Raw genomic sequence first — 15,979 nt, 5'->3', positions numbered from 1 at the left:
GGGGGTTAAATCATTCTCAGGTTGTGCCGTTGGCTCCTTTTCATCTCAGAGGTAGTTGTGGTGGTAGAGTTCTTCCTAGTTTGTCCCCGATTAACAACAGAGAATGTCTCTGAAATGCTTTAGTGGCCATGTTTCCAGAAGAAAGCTGTTTGTATGCAGGGTAGTAAGGAGGATCTGCCATGAGGGTGGAGTTTGGTTAGAAGTGATGAGTACTGAGCCTTCCTCCTGGTAGGTGTTCACTGATTGGTAGGTACCACACCAGTGACCTTGGAGAACAGACATCCAGTTAGACTGCTATCCCCTTGTAGCCAGAGGCAGAGCTATGGACAGCTGCTGTCTGGACACAGCCATCATGGTCACTGTTGAGGCTGGTCATTGCTGGGTGTGGTGGTGCACACCTGTGACCCCAGGCCTCCGGAGGTTGAGGCAAGGATGGGTCACAAGTTCAGAGCCAGGTTGGAATACTCGTGAGTCCAAGGCTCACTTTGGCTGAGCTTTTGTTGGGAAGAAGAGAGTGGCTCATTTGTAGCCTTCTGTGTGCGTGTTTACAGCACTCTGCAGAATGATTACTTTTCCTGAGTTGCCACCCAGTTCCCAGTACTCTCTCCCTGCACAGACCCTTCTCTCCTTGGCGTCTGAAACTTTCACACTTGAGAGTCACCCAAGTTTTCTTGCACTCACAGACGTGGCTTTATTTTGAGAGGAGAGTAACTTCAGCTTTATAACTAAAAAAAAAAAAAAAAAAAAAAAAAAAAAAGATTTAAATAAAATTAAGATGCTAGATACCTGCAAAGATCATTGACCTCCCCCACCCTGTGGTGTGTGTGTGTACATTCCCAGGGATTTACACATGTAGAAAACTGCTCTCTACCTCCCAGCCCCAGCCATTTTTAGGATACAATTTTAAATTGCTGTATATTTCTCCCAATATAATTTAATTTATTTTTAATTGCAGGTTCCAAGTTAGTTCCATTTTGGAGCTGGCTACAAATGGGCAAAGACCTGCTTTTTATCCGGCTGTGGTATCTGATGGGTGCCTGGAGGCTTGAATGAACAAGGAAAATGAGTTAGTTTGCTGTCTAGGCTGGACTACATTTTTACCGACCAGTGTCATGCAATTTCACTTGAAATCAGGATTTTTCAGGAAAACTGTGATGGACCCATTCTCACTATCTGCCTTTGTATGTTCTTAGATACATGGAGACATCATGGGAATAGGAAGAGGCAGGGTGCCTGGGAAGTTCTCAGGAATCCACAAGGATGATCCCACCTTGGACTACTAGCAATGGTTAAGAGGATGCCTGGACTGGTCCATTCTGGTGATTGGACTAGTGAATACCCTAACTGTCATCATAGAGCCTTCATCCAGTGACTGATAGAAGCAGATGCAGAGATCTAAGGCTGGGCACGAGGCTGAGCTCCAGGAATCCAATCAATGAGAGAGGGAGGGATTCTGTGGACAGGAAACGTAGAGATCACGATGGGAAAACGTGCAGAGATGACCAGCCACACTAGTGGAAACCCATGAACTGTGGACTAATAGCTGTGGAGCCCCCATAGGACTAGACGAGGCCCTCTGGATACAGGAGACAGTTGTTTAGCTTGAACTGTTTGGGGGGGTCCCCAGGCAGGCAGGAATTGGGATCTGTCCCTGGTGCATGGGCGGGCTTCTTGAAGACTAGTGTCTAGAGTGTAACGCCTTGCACAGCCTTGGTGCAGGGAGGAGGGGCTTGGACCTGCTTCAGCTGAGTGTGCCAGGCTCTGCTGAGTCCCCATGGGAGACCTTGATTTGGAAAATGTAGGGATAGGGAGTATAGAGAGTGGGTTGGGGGGAAGGCTGGGGATGGGGAGGGAAGGGGGAATCTGTGATTGGTATGTAAAGTGAATAGAAAATTTCTTTTTTAAAAAAAGAATTAACTGCCATGAGGAAACCATGAGATGTCTTTTGGAACAAATAAATTTTAAGTATTTGTGTCATAAATTAGATTTTCTTGTATTTAGTAGTCTTTATTTTGGCTCCTGTCACTAAGGTTCTGAGATGGACACTTTGAGACTGAAGACCAAAGCAGTTTCTTAAAGGTGCTTGCACAATTTTTACAATCGTGATTAAATCACAAGCCTGTAACAGTCATTGAAAGATGAGGTTGGCTGTAAGTTTAAATACGGGTTTACCTGTGTCATGGTAACTTTATTTAATACTAAGAATGCCAGGAATTTGTAACAAAGGTGTGACTGTGTCTCCATGCTGAAGGTGTCCACTTCCTTTCTGTTCTGTTCATCGCCCTAACTTCGCCTGTATTGTGCTGTGACATCTCACCCCGAAAGCCCTCCCTCTGGGATTTGTATGATGTGGACATTCTATTGGCTTTCTATCCTTTATTTTTCATTGCTGGCTTCAGACATTCTTGGGCAATCCAGACAACCCTAAGCTGTATCTTAACCCCCAGAAATCCTTTATCAAAAACGTTTTCAAATAATGATAAATATATTTACTTAGTGCTAGAATTTGAGATACTGAAGAAGCTAATAGAATTATAAATGCAGAATTACCCAAGCTAAGAGTGTAGAATATAATCTGAGGTACTGTGAAAAAAGAGAAATTTGATATACAGCTCACAAAACTGAAAGCCTGGGGCACACTACACAGCCTACAGGCAGCTCAACAGGTTGGAGAACATCCTTTCCAAGTGATTCAGTAGGCCTAAACCTCTTCCAGGTAGCTTGTCTAGTCTCAGTCTACTTTGCAGCTAAGCTTATCTGAGAGTGACTCTCAGCAGTCCTGCCTTACTCCTGGCAGGGAGGGAGCAGCTAGTGAGTCTGCTAAGCTTCAGGGACTTCCGGGAGTTATTTTGAGTTGTTCACTTCTGTCCTAAGGAGCTTTCTTGCAGGATGCAATTTTTCAATCTCAGAGAAAACTGATACACAACACAAGGAAGGATACAACTGTGTAGTACACCACTATCCTGAAGCAGATCTTCACAAAGTCATAATATGTCTAACCCTATACGGGTCCAGAAAAGCTTGACTCATTTCTTTTCTCTCTGTGTAAAGTCTGGTCTAGACCTCTTGGAATAATAATTAGTCAGAAGGAATTTTTTTCTAAGTGGACTACTTTGTAATCTCTTATTTGTGATTTAAAATTTAGTGTGTGTGTGTGTGTGTGTGTGTGTGTGTGTGTGTGTGTGTGTGTGTGTTTGTGTGAGCATACATGCCACAGTGTATGCATGGAGGTCAGAGAACAGTTTCCAGCAGTCAGTTCTCTTTTTTCTTTTATGTGGGCTCCCAGGTTTAGCCACAAGTACCTTTACCCTCAGAACCATCTTGTCAAACATGAATTTGTGATTCCTTTGTGATTTCAAGGAAACTGCAAGTTTCCCATTTCAAAAATGAGATTTAAAAAGATTTTCCTAGCCTATTAAAGAGTCTGTTGCTATAGAAATAATTGTGGCAACACACTAGGTAGGCTCAGATCCTACATGGAGAATGACCCTGGAAGAGTCAGGGAGATACACTGTAGAAACCGCTCTTACCCAAAAGGATGGAGACCATTGGTCTCCCACAGCTTGGGATCTACTTAAGTCATTCTCTGTGCTTTACTCTGTATTGTTTTGTTATTACGAATCTAGACATTTCTTTCCTCGATTACTCAGTCATTGGTCTCACTGCTCCACTGAACATTTACTGAGTACTCTTTAGATACCATGAGTACCGAAATGAATGAGCTGTAACTTTCAACTTAGCAAGCTCACAACCAAGACAGTCTCTGTACAAGAAAAATGCCTTTGTCTGTTAAACCTAAGAATGCTTGTTATACCAAGTTAGGAGATATTTGACATCTTCCCCCCCTGAGAATGAACACAACCACAAACATAACTAGCACTTAATTATGCTAACACGAACATGAAGGGACCATATTTATCATTAATGTAGCAGCTGTTAAATGATGCTGATAATCGCTGTTGGGGTGTCTGTTAGAATGGCTCAAGTTTCAGGTTTCCAGGATATACTTGCACAGCAGCTCGTGACATGCTTTACTTCTGGCCCTTTGCCAGTCTAGCACTTCCTACTCAATGCTTTATTCTACTAGTACGTAGTTTCCTCTCTGGCCTCTCTTTTCCCCTCCAGCCTACCACATAAAATGTTTGTGGATCAACACTCTAGAGAAAAATCCTACTATTTTCTTATTTAGAAAACTCCAGGAATTCTCTGTTGTTCTGAGTGACTTTTTTTTCTGAGCTAAGCAATTGCCATCTTGGGATGCTCAACTTTGCCTGCTTGCAAATGATCACCTCAGCTGGGCTTGCTGACTGTTCCCCCCTCATATGAAGGGTTGAAGAGGACTGAAAGACCTTGTCCTGAGGATCCAGCTGCTCCCTTCTCATTGTCTACAGCTCTGCCTCAACTGCACACAGCCTCTGGGAGAGCTGGAGCACGTAGACAAGGGGAGACAGGAGAAGGGAGAAGTGGCTCCCTCTATATGGCTACCTGGGAAGCTCTCGTCCCTGCTGGGGTAAGGCTTCTGGGGTGTGTCTGGTTGTGGGAGCACCTACACCACTGTAAGTAAGCCCTTGTTTGTGCTCTGTAAGGAAGCACAATAAACTCATTGGTCCCTAGAGTGAACTTTGAGGTAATCACACCTTGGCTACTAGGCTCTTAGCAGAAGGTTAGACATTACTTACATCTTCTGGGAAGGAATTGTAGCAACATTCATTTTTTAAAAAAAAAATAAAGACTTGTAATTAGTCCAAAACTCTGTATACTAGGCTTCACTTTACTCATCCAGCCCCACTTCTTACCCTGAATTAGTTACACTGTTTTATACATCCAGAGCTTTCTTCACTCAAGCATTAGCAGTTCATCTGGTTGCAAAGTCTATATCTTCTTTATCCCTCCATTTCAGATCCAGTTTAAATCTAGATGTGGTTCAGTGGTATAGAGTCAGAGATAAATAAATAAATGACTTGTATTAGCTTTTTCCTGAAACCTTCCCCAATTGCTATTGCTCACATCAGTTTTCTGAAATCATTGGCAATCATCAGTGTCAGGATTTAATTGTTCCTTGAATGATTCGCCTCTATGGCTTATCTTTTCAACTAGATTATAAACTGCACCCAGAGCAGCAAAGGCCACTCTAGAGTGGGCTTAGTGCCCTTTCATAGTTTTAGGCAGTCTTCATACAACCATTTTGTTGCTGGATCCTAATGGCTCCCTCAGAGGACAGGGTGAGAAGGCATAGCCTCAATGACACAGACACTGGGAGTTAGTTGAAGGCAAACAGCAGACTCATTTATTCAATAACAGAGAAGGCCTTTTATAACCTCCTCCAAGCAACCAAGCTGTGTCTCAATCAGGTGGCATTACATGGTCATCCCTCATTGGCTGGGCACAATCAGAAATTCTGACAGTGACCAGGTACTCTGACAGCACCTGTTGCTGGGCCCTCAGGCAGACTCCAGGTTGACTCATAAGGAATACATTATGTGCATGCCTTGGCAACTGGTTTGAGCCAATTTCCTTGACTCTATGGGCCTGTCCTACTATACCATTTGATGCTGAAACACTGACGAAATAGTTGTGGAATAAATGAATACTACTAACTCCAAATATTTTCTTTTTATACCTGCTACCTACCTTCTTAAGTTGTGTGTTTTCCCATTTCTCTTTCTCAAACTTCCCAATCACTAGCAACAGGATGAAAATGCCTTTTCTATCATGTGAAGGCATTTGTATATGTGTATACACAAAAAACTGAAACCAAGATTTTACACAGCATATATTTACTTATACTGTCCAATATATTCTAATGTTTTCTAACACATTAAAGAAAAACAAATGACAACAAAAATACCCATAAGGGTTAGCAAGATGTCTCAGCAGGTAAAGGCGCCTACTGCCAAGCCTGACAACCTGAGCTCAATCCCTGGGCCCCACAAGGTCAAAGGAGAAAACTGATTGCTAAAAGTTTCCCTCTGCCCTCTACACACCCACCATGGTATGCACTCCTATCACCAGTAAATAGACTTAGTGAAAAAAATCACTGATAATTATACATGTAGAGGATTTTTACCACCACTAAAGAATTATAACTATAATATAAAAATACTCTCCTAGCTTGTGGTTCTGGTAGAAAATGTTCAAAGCAAAATACTGCTATATTGCTATTTTTTGTTCCTGAGAATTTGAACTTTCATTATGGCCTTCACATACTTGAGTTGCTTTCTACCATATTGCCTCATAACACCTAGAATCAACTCCTTCCTTATTTCCCACACCCTTCCCTACTTCTTTCTTTAGAAATTTGGAACCCAGTTCAATATTGATATATAAAGCATCCTCTAGATTGCTGTTTCACAAGTTATATTGACAAATTTTGGTGACATATCAATAAAAATTTCTAGTTCTAATTTGTAACCAAATCTTTTGGAAATGAAATATGGGAAATAAGCTTGTTTGGGGATATAGCTTAAGAACATATGTTCTGTTGCCTGACGACCCAAAATCTTAATCACAGCTTTGCCAAATTATTTGAGTTTCCATCTCTCCATCCACACAACCAGGATAATATGAACTTTAAAGAATCGATGGATAAGTTAGAGTATTCAGATAGAGCTTGATGCAGTAGGTTCTAGGACATTCTCTTAGAAACGGAAGTATTGTTTTGTTCTCTTTAATAAACATATCTATAGCTTCATGCTGGGTGTTATAATGTAAGGTTCGGTCATAAGAACAAAAATAAGATTTCTTTTTCTCTTTAAATATCTATCTTTTTTTCCTTCTTTTTCTTTTGTTTTTTTAATATCTATCTTAAGTTGGATAATTTATAATATAAAAATTCCACTGCTGATTTTATAGGTCATAGATATCAGAAAGAAAGTTCTGATTGCAATGCCAGATTATAAAAAGAATGCCTACTGAAACCGATTTGTCTAATCATGGTAGCTTCGATTAAGGTTTTTGTTCAATGTTACTTTTCAAATTACAAACATTGATGGTCATGTTTTGATTCAGGAAAAGAGCACGTCATGAAGACACATCGGCAGAAGACTTGAACAGTATAAACTTGTTCTAGTTGCTTGTATGTTCCTTCTTATCAGTTATCCACACCCTTGTCAGGGAGGTCACACTACTTCCAGGGTAGTTTTCATTTGATGTTTGGCAATTAGGGGGAAATTAGCTTTCCATAGAAAGCTTTTCTCTTAACCTTTCCAGTTTAGCTTAGCAGGACAGGATCTCAGCAATACCCCCAGAAACCAAGGCGCAAGCTGGACTCTCACAGAGAAATCTCAACCTTTCCCCAGCATTAGCGAGCTGTGGTCTCTTGCTGAATTATGTGTGAAGCAATTACATGCCTTTGAAAATTAAAAAAAAAAAAAAGTAGTATTTTCACCAATTCTTTGAGAATTCCATACAATTTTTAAAAATCTTATTTATTCCCCAAATGGAAGCCTTTGACAATTTAATGGCTTCTGGAGACGTACCTTCTGGTCACATACATTCTCTGGTGCGGATGTGTGTTGTGGGGGACGCATCTGCAACAGGGCAGAGCCTGAGAAGTGTCCGCTCAACTGCCTGGCGAGGAGTTGCTGCAGCCTCGCTCGCCGGCTGACAGGGACTCCGGAAAAGGCCCACGGGTGCGGGCGGGCCTAGCGACGCTCGCGATCACGCTTTCGTCACATACCAGGCATCGCCAAGGGGTGAAGGCAAACCTTCCTGGAAACCGCAAGAGGTGGGTCTCCGCGAGGCCGCGTAGGGGGCGGGTCCACAGCAGCCGAGGGTGGGGCGCAGGGCTCGGGGGCGGGGCCATGGCGGGCGAGGGTGGGGCGCAGGGCTCGGGGGCGGGTCCACAGCAGGCGAGGGTGGGGCGCAGGGCTCGGGGGCGGGGCCGTGGCGGGCGAGGGTGGGGCGCAGGGCTCGGGGGCGGGTCCACAGCAGGCGAGGGTGGGGCGCAGGGCTTGGGGGTGGGGCCATAGCGGCGAGGGCGGGGCGCAGGGCTTGGGGGCGGGGCCATGGCGGCGAGGGCGGGGCGCAGGGCTTGGGGGCGGGGCCATGGCGGGCGAGGGTGGGGCGCAGGGCTTGGGGGCGGGGCCATGGCGGCGAGGGCGGGGCGGCGCTGTGGGGGCGGCGGTGCTTCGGGTGACAACGGTCAGAGATGAAGGTGGCCGCGGCGCAGCGGGAGGCTCAGCTGCACCGGGCGCGGTTGGCAGCCAGGCCGGGCCTGTAGGACCTCGGGACCGGGGTGGCGGGATGGGGACCCGGCTCGGGTAGTGAGAAGGCTGCGAGCGGAACTTCAACCAGAGGGGCTCGCCTGCTCCGTCCGGTCAGACTCGGCGTCCTCCTCCACCTGCGGCCGCTGGGCCCCGCGTCCGGCGGGCCACGACGGCGTCGGCGACGGCGGGGGCATGTGGCGCTGGGTCCGGCAGCAGCTGGTGAGTGAGGGCTTGGGCCGGGCGGCGCGGGCTAGGCCGCGGCGGGGGCGCGCGGCTCTCCCTCGGCCCGGGCTCCCTACCGCGCGGGGAGGCGCTGCTGCCTGCGGCCGCTGCGGGTAGCGAGCAGCGCGGGTCCCGAGGAGACCTGGGCCGCGGCGCGGGGCGCGGGTCAGGCGGCCCTCCGGGACTCCCAGCGAGGCTCGTGCAGGTTCCGAGGAGGTCCGGGTCCTCCTCGGCCTCCCGGCGGAAGCCGGCCCCCGGGCCTAGGAGGAAGGAGCGCCGGAAGGTCCTCACCGCACACCAGGGCAACTTCTCTGTGCATCTGTCACCCCTCCTCCGGGCGGTTAGGACGCACGGCTTTGGAACCCGTGGTTAAACTTTTGAACATTGCTGGGTTACCTGGAGAAAGAAAGAGAAAACCTCAGGGCGACTTAAGTGTCTCAAAAGCGTCACCTTTCTCAGAAATTATTCACAGATGAAAACCTCTTACGCCGCTCGGCACCTGCAGCCCAGGAAATAAAACGCCGAAGCAACAGTGATGACAGTTAGAAGAGACATCACTTCAGTCCCAGGAACGCTAACCTCTGTACTGTTTTAATTTTGAAACCTTATTTGAAACCAATTGCAGTGTTTTTGTTTACTAGGTTTCAAGGCCATGATAAACCTTAGCGAAGCAGAAACTTACTGTTTTGAGAGCAAAATATTCATGCTTCTTTTCCCCTGCGGTAGAACAGCTTTTCATGTAAAAACTAACAAGTATGTATTTGAGTCAGCCTCGTGTTTATTTTACAGTAGGCATCAGTCTTAAATAAAGAAATCTTATAAATAAAACTAGAACTGCCCGCCACTGCCGCGTACTAATGGTGGGTCTTTATTTTTAGCAACTGTTGCAAATTGAAGTATTCCAGCTTTATTGGGAATCCAAGCTAATGATGTCATTTGATCCACACTGTGAGACTGCTATGGCTTTCTTTCAGTAAACGGGTAGTACAGTAAAGAAATTAATTATTACAAATCGGACGTGCTTTTGATTTCCCAGACTTCGTGTGAAGAAGGCTTGGGTTAGCACCGTGTGTATGATGGTGTTTTGTGTGGCAGGAAGATCATTTTTAAGTGGGTCTCTTCAAGTTTTTCCCAGTATGTTAAGACACTGTGTCTCAGTGTGAGGTACTTGTGTTAGCTTGACAGAAATCTGGTAATATTGGGGGAAATGGCTTTAAATGTTCACAGCTGAAGGAAGAACCAGAGCTATGTGGCCATTTATAAATCAGCTCTTACTGGACTGATTGACAAAACAAGTTGAACAAGTTGCCTTGCATTAAAAAATACTGTCTCTGATATTGAGCTGGCTGTCACTGGTTTAGCTTTTAAGATAATCAGGTCTTTAAGACCTGTGCCAGAGCAGGACTTTGTATCGCTGACTAAGTTTTGTAATCACTTAAATTACAAATTAAGGACAGTGTGTACAGAGTAATGAAAGTGTATTACATTGACTCAGTAGTCAATGGCCATTCTAGCTGCTACGCCAATAATTTAATTAAAAAGTCTAGTTTAGATTATTCTAATATGTGCTCACTGGGTTGAGTCACAAGTATTAGGTTAATTGTAAAATTCATAAATCGAAATATGTGAGGAAATCGATAAATCACAAGGACAGGTTGCTTTGCAGATACAAAACACTATGAATTCTGACTTTCAACTAATACTTTCACTAAAAAAGATACTTTTTGTTTTAAAATTTTTTATTACTGCTTATTTTGTGTGTGTGTAAAAGTGTGCAAGTAAGTCAGGACAACTTGTGGGAGTCATTTCTTTCCTACCTTGTGGGTCCCAGGAATCCAGCTTAGGTCCCCAGGCCTGGTGGCAATCTCATTTGCCTCCTGAGACCTCTCACTTACCTTACTGCCATTATATTACAGAGACAATTCTATGTTCTATTTCTTTATTTGCAATTGAAAATCTCTACAAAATATTTTTGCTGCCTGACATGAAAAATCATGACAAAAACCGATTATTTTCCCTTTATGAAAATAGTGAAAGCATGTTTCTATTGTTTCTATTTCACACACAATGTTCAGATTATTTTATGCTAAAAGTGATGTCTTTCTGGTGTATTTTGTATTCATAGTGTACCCCTTTTCAATAATATGCTGTATGAACTCATTATTATGTCATTAACAGCATCTCAGTTATAATAGCATATGACCATTCGGTGCCTGCTGTATTATTATTACTATTATTATTATTATTATTATTATTATTAACTATTATCTTGCTAGTGCTGGCAGTCAAGCCCACAGCTTTACACATGCTAGTTGACCTCATGCAGCCGTTAAAATTTATGTTCAGAGAAGAATATTTTCAATAGCATATTTATTTGTACAGTGCTGAAACAACTTTTAAACAAAAATATTTTTAAACAAATATAGTTAGATGATATATAAGGTTTCTTTACAGGACAACAAACACCATATTTTCATAGAACTGTGTGTAGGTATATGCTAAATCCTGGTGATTCATGTGAAAGTGATGTGGCTTTTACTCATGACTGTTCTCAACACCCTACACTGAGCATTGAGTATGTTTTATGAAAGATGAGGAAATAATGAATATTATTTTTATGTTTTGCAATATAGTGATACAATTTAAGTCTGACCAACCCAGAAGAGTATAGAAAGTGACTAACTACACACAAGCACAACCTTGCAGGCAGGCGTTTCTTTAGCTGGTGGCACAGGTCTGTAATCCCAGCATCTGGGAGGTGGAGGAAGGAGGATCATGAGCTGAGGGTAGGGTGCAGTTCTTACATTGTTCAGAAACGTCTCTTTAGATTTGTGCTGGTGATTGGGAGAGGAGGTTGAAGACTGTCTTCTGCCTCACTGAGAAACAGGCTGTTAGCCAAACTCCTCTGCTTTATTATCTGATGCCTCTCCACCCTTGCTTGTGTCTGTCTGTGCTTGCTTCTTCCATTCTTCCCTGCTGTCACAGAAAGTGGAGCCCTCGTTTTCAAGTTAACCTGTTCACCTGTGCTTTTGACGCTGCTCTTTGGACACACTGTTTATATTCCTGGTCAGTTATCATGGAATTGTGGCCTTTCTCTTTCTTTACCTTTACCCTGTAAACACAATTAAGCTTCCCTCTGTTATCTTAATTTTCCCGGCACTGTGCCTAACTGCCAAATGTTCTTTAATTGGATAAAGTTTTAAAAAGGTTTATCCTATACGACAGTTCTGTCTAATATACTTGAAATGGGCCTGGTTCGGGTTGAAATTTTCTCAACTATAAAACATAATGGAAAACAGAAGAAAAATGTGATATATCTCAATTATATCTATTTTTGTTACAGTGAGATGACTTAGCAAGAAAAGGTACTTGTCATCAAGTCTGATGTACTCAATTTGGTCTCTGAGGTCCACTTGGTAGAAGGAGAGAATTGTCTCCTGAAAGTTGTCCTCTGACTTTTACATTTACGTGGTGACATGGGCCCATTCCCCAACAATAAATAAATATAATGAAAAAAATGAATTATTTTTAAAATACGACTACTAGAAATTTAAAAATAATATATGTGGCTTACAATTTTGCTCATATTTTATTTTTACTAGTACTGCTGTATGACATTAAAAGTAAGCTTTGGTTTCTGTGGAGCACATTAAGTCTGTATATCTCTATATTCTTTTTTCTTGGTTTGTTGTTGTTGTTTATTCTTTCATATTTAGATCCTAACCACAGTTTCCCCTCCCTCCTCTCCTCTCAGCTTCCCCTCCCCTCCTGGCTATGAAATGTTATTTTATCTGGACAAAGATGTATTACATTTGTTTATGCTGCAGAATAGTGCTTTAGCTGTATAAAGGTGTGATACTTTTGTTTATGCTGCATTTGTTTAACTATGTAAAGATGTGTTGCATTTGTTCCACCTCACCTGCCTAAGGCACCCAATTGGTCTTATAAAGAGCTGAACAGCCACTAGGTAGGCAGGAGAAAGGATAGTCAGGGCTGGCAGGCGGGGAGAATAAATAGGAGGAGAAATCTAGTCTCCAGAGGGGAGGAACAAGAAGAGGAGGAGGAGGAAGAGGAAAAGGAGGAAAGAATGAGGAGATGCCTGGGGCCAGAAGTCAGGCAGCCGCCAGCCAGCCAGACATGAGAAGCAGTCAAAGTAAGATATGCAAAAGGAAAGAAAAGTAAAAAGCCCTGAGGCCAAAGGTAGATAAAGAGAAAAAGGTTAATTTATGTTAAAAGAGCTAGCCTGAAATGTGCCTAAGCTGGGCTGAGCATTCAAAACTAAAACTAAGTCTCCATGTCATGATTTGGGAGCTGGTTGGTACCCCAAAAGAAAAAGCCTAGTACACTCCCCAACCTTCCTTCTCCCCGTAGATCCATTCCTTCTCTCATTTCCCTTCAGAAAAGGACAGGCCTCCCAGGAATATCAACCAAATATGGCATATCAAGCTGCAATAAGAATAGGCACATCCCCTCATATTAAGGCTGAATGAGGCAAAGGGTCCCAAAAGCAGGCGAAAGAGTCAGAGGCCCCTGCCTGCTCCCACTGTTAGGAGTCTCACAAGAACACCAAACTACACAACCATAATATATATGCAGAGGGCTTAGGTCAGACCTATACATGCTCCCTGGTTGTCAGTTCAGTCTCTGTGAGCCCCTGTGAGCCCAGGTTAGTTGATTCTCAGGGTTTCTTGTGGGTCCTTGACCCCTCTGTCTCCTACAACTCTTCCTCTCCCTCTTCAGCAGGTTTCCCCGAGCTCGGCCTAATATTTGGCAGTGGGTCTGCGTCTGCTTCCATCAGTTGCTGGATGAAGCCCCTCTGATGATGATTATGCTAAGCTTCAGCCTAGAAATATAGCAGAGTATTATTAGGAATCATTTCATTGACTTTTCTTCTATTTTTCTGGTTGTGGTCATGTTTGGTTCTGTCCTAGGTCTCTTGGGTCAGAAAGGTTTTAGGTTTTTTGTTGTTGTTTTTTGGTTTGGTTTGGTTTGGTTTTTGTTTGTTTGTTTTGTTTTTATTTGTTTGTTTGGTTTGGTTTGGTTTGGTGTGTGTGTGTGTTTTAATGTATCCCAGGCTAGTCTTAACTCATGATCTTCCTGCTCAGTCTCTTGAGTGTTGGAATTATGAAAGTGTGTTCTTAAATATGAAGTTTTTCTTTTGGTCAAGGTGAAGTGTTAGAGGTGTCTATGTAATCCCAGAGGAACTCAGGGACCTTGCTTCAGAGGCTGGTGAAGGCCACTGTTGTCATTTAATGCCTTTTAGGCTCATGCTGTCCACAGTAGTATCCAGGTGTGACTGTGAAAGACTTAAAATGTGTCTTTTGAGGTGTGTTGGTAAGTACATACTGGCCTTTGAAAACCCAATTTGTTGGGGAAAATAGGATAAACATTATCACATAATAATTTTAACTGAAATTATGTTGAGATCTATAAATATGCAAGTATATTTTATTAAATAAAATGTATCATTAATGATACATGTTTACTTTTACTGGGCTTTAAATGTGGAAACGAAGGAAATAACATAATTGGGTATTTCTGTTTTATTAGATTGTAGTAGTTGTAGCCTCTCTCGTAAACAAATTTAAGAAAATTTTCAATTCTAAGGGCTTCTTGATTTTACTCATGCTTTTGTCCTTTAGTGTGTTTTGACTTGTCTAAGTAAGGAATGCTTTCCTTTTCAAAACTTTTAAAAATTGAGTTCATGTACATAGTAGATGTCATTCTTTGTTTTGCTTTTTTTCCCCTGGAATTCCTTTATCAAATTCAGTATAAGAAATGCATATTTATTATATCTGCATGAGAGATTATTAAGACTTATTTTTACTTTAGTTTTGGGGATTGTAAATACATGTTTACATTAATTCTTCTGTACATTTAGTTATAGTGGATCAAGTAAGCTTTCCCCAATGCATAAGTCATGCAACAAGTTTCTCTTGTTTTCTATTACTTGAAAAAATGACTCTGAGAGAACTGTCCTAAGAGAGAAAGTTAGAATACTCTTTTGTTTTGTTTTGTTTTTAATGTTGATAGCTCACTTAAAATTATCTCTAGAGTTTCAGTACAGTATAGTATAAATGGTTGTTGTACTGAATTATTTAGGGAACAACACAACAAGAATAAAGTCTGATATAGGTGTGATACGTCTATCATTTCAGAACTTGAGAGGCTGAGGCAGGAGGATTGAGAGTTACAGGCTTATATAAAAATTCTAGGATTATATAAGGTCTTACATGAAAAACATAAAAAGAGAAATGAGAGACTATGTATATATTCAACAGAGACACCACTTGTTTGTTTGTTTGTTTGTTTTAGTGGGTATTTTTGTTTTTATTTTTTATTTATTTATTTTTGAGACAGGGTCTTGCTTGTGTTACCCAGGGTGGTCTGAACTGGCTGGCTATCTTCCACCTTCAACCTCCCAAATCCTGGGATTACAGGCATGTATCACCATGCCCTGCTTAATTTTTCAGTTGGTTGGCTCTACATATGGACCACAGTAGTACCACGATCTGTCTGAGTTAGCAGTAAGAGTTAACCTATGCAGAACATCCTAAACTGTGATTTGTCTTTATATTTGAAAAATTTGGATCAGATGCCATGTTCACTAAGGATATTAATATTTCCACATTTAATTTGGAAGTAGAATACCATCAAGAAATGAGTAAATAGTATAATGTACATAGTACCATTAATTCAGTCATTCTCCTATATTTTACAAAAGTTAGGGACCAAAACAGATGTTATATGTATGCTTTTAGTGCATATGCAGTTAATGCTTATGGGAAGCCAATATTCATGATATGCTTCTTATGCTTTATATTAGGGAAAATGTCAAGCATATATAAAAGTATCAAAATGACATATAATGAGCCCCAAATCATCCTTTACCCAACTTAGTAATTACTAGCCCAAGCCAGTGTTACTGGATCCCCTCACATAGTATCTCTACCTCCTGACTAATTTAAAACAAACCTTAGACATTATATAATTTTACCCATAATTATGTCTCTTAAAAAATCTTTTTAAGTATATAAGTGTGACTAGTGTAATATCCCATGTATTTCCATTTTCCTTTCTTTCCTGATAGTCTCAGATTTTAGAAAGCAGTTCCTTAAGTATACTGCCTTTTCCTGTGTCAGTGTCTCAGTAGTAGAAATCAGAGAGATCCAATCAAATTTCAAAGCATTTGCTTTACAGTGTCATATTGTATATCCTAAACATGTGCAGTTTTTATTTGTCACTTAAATAAAATGCTTTGCTTATGACATGAAAGGTGAAAAGAATAGGTGCACTTTTAATTTTTGAGGGAGCAAACCATGCTTCTGTCTTCCTAGCTAAAAATGATGACCCAAACGCCTTCTCCCCCTCCTCCCTCCCTAGGCTAATGCAGTCTTGCCTCGTTCCTAGATGGCTGCAGTGCTTGCTTGGTTTTCTTCCTGGCCCGGCAGTCTGTTGCCAGTTAGCAGCCAGAGTGACCTTACATATTAGCCGTGCCACGTAATTCCTCTGTTTGCAACCTCCCCAGGGCTCTGCTTGCCTTCTTGTTG

At 42.2% G+C, this 15,979-nt stretch overlaps 1 protein-coding gene across 4 annotated transcripts in view; it reads left to right on the top strand.

Moving 5' to 3' along the window:
* Positions 1 to 8,066: 8,066 nt before the first annotated feature.
* The window catches only part of Atp11b (ATPase phospholipid transporting 11B (putative)), a 91,759-nt gene continuing 83,846 nt past the window's right edge, over positions 8,067 to 15,979 (top strand). For 2 of the 4 annotated variants that reach the window (XM_076573864.1, XM_076573865.1), the window contains exon 1: positions 8,082 to 8,426. In XM_076573864.1, the coding sequence (XP_076429979.1) occupies positions 8,400 to 8,426 (27 nt within the window). In that variant the 5' untranslated portion in view covers positions 8,082 to 8,399. Of the gene's footprint in view, positions 8,427 to 9,163; positions 9,183 to 15,979 lie in introns of those variants that run through there. The other 2 variants (XM_076573863.1, XM_076573866.1) reach the window with 2 other exon arrangements.

This window comes from Peromyscus maniculatus, chromosome 6 (genome assembly GCF_049852395.1).
Source record: "Peromyscus maniculatus bairdii isolate BWxNUB_F1_BW_parent chromosome 6, HU_Pman_BW_mat_3.1, whole genome shotgun sequence".
In the NCBI taxonomy this organism is placed as follows: Eukaryota; Metazoa; Chordata; class Mammalia; order Rodentia; family Cricetidae; genus Peromyscus; species Peromyscus maniculatus.
This window is presented reverse-complemented; position numbering and strand designations above follow the sequence as displayed.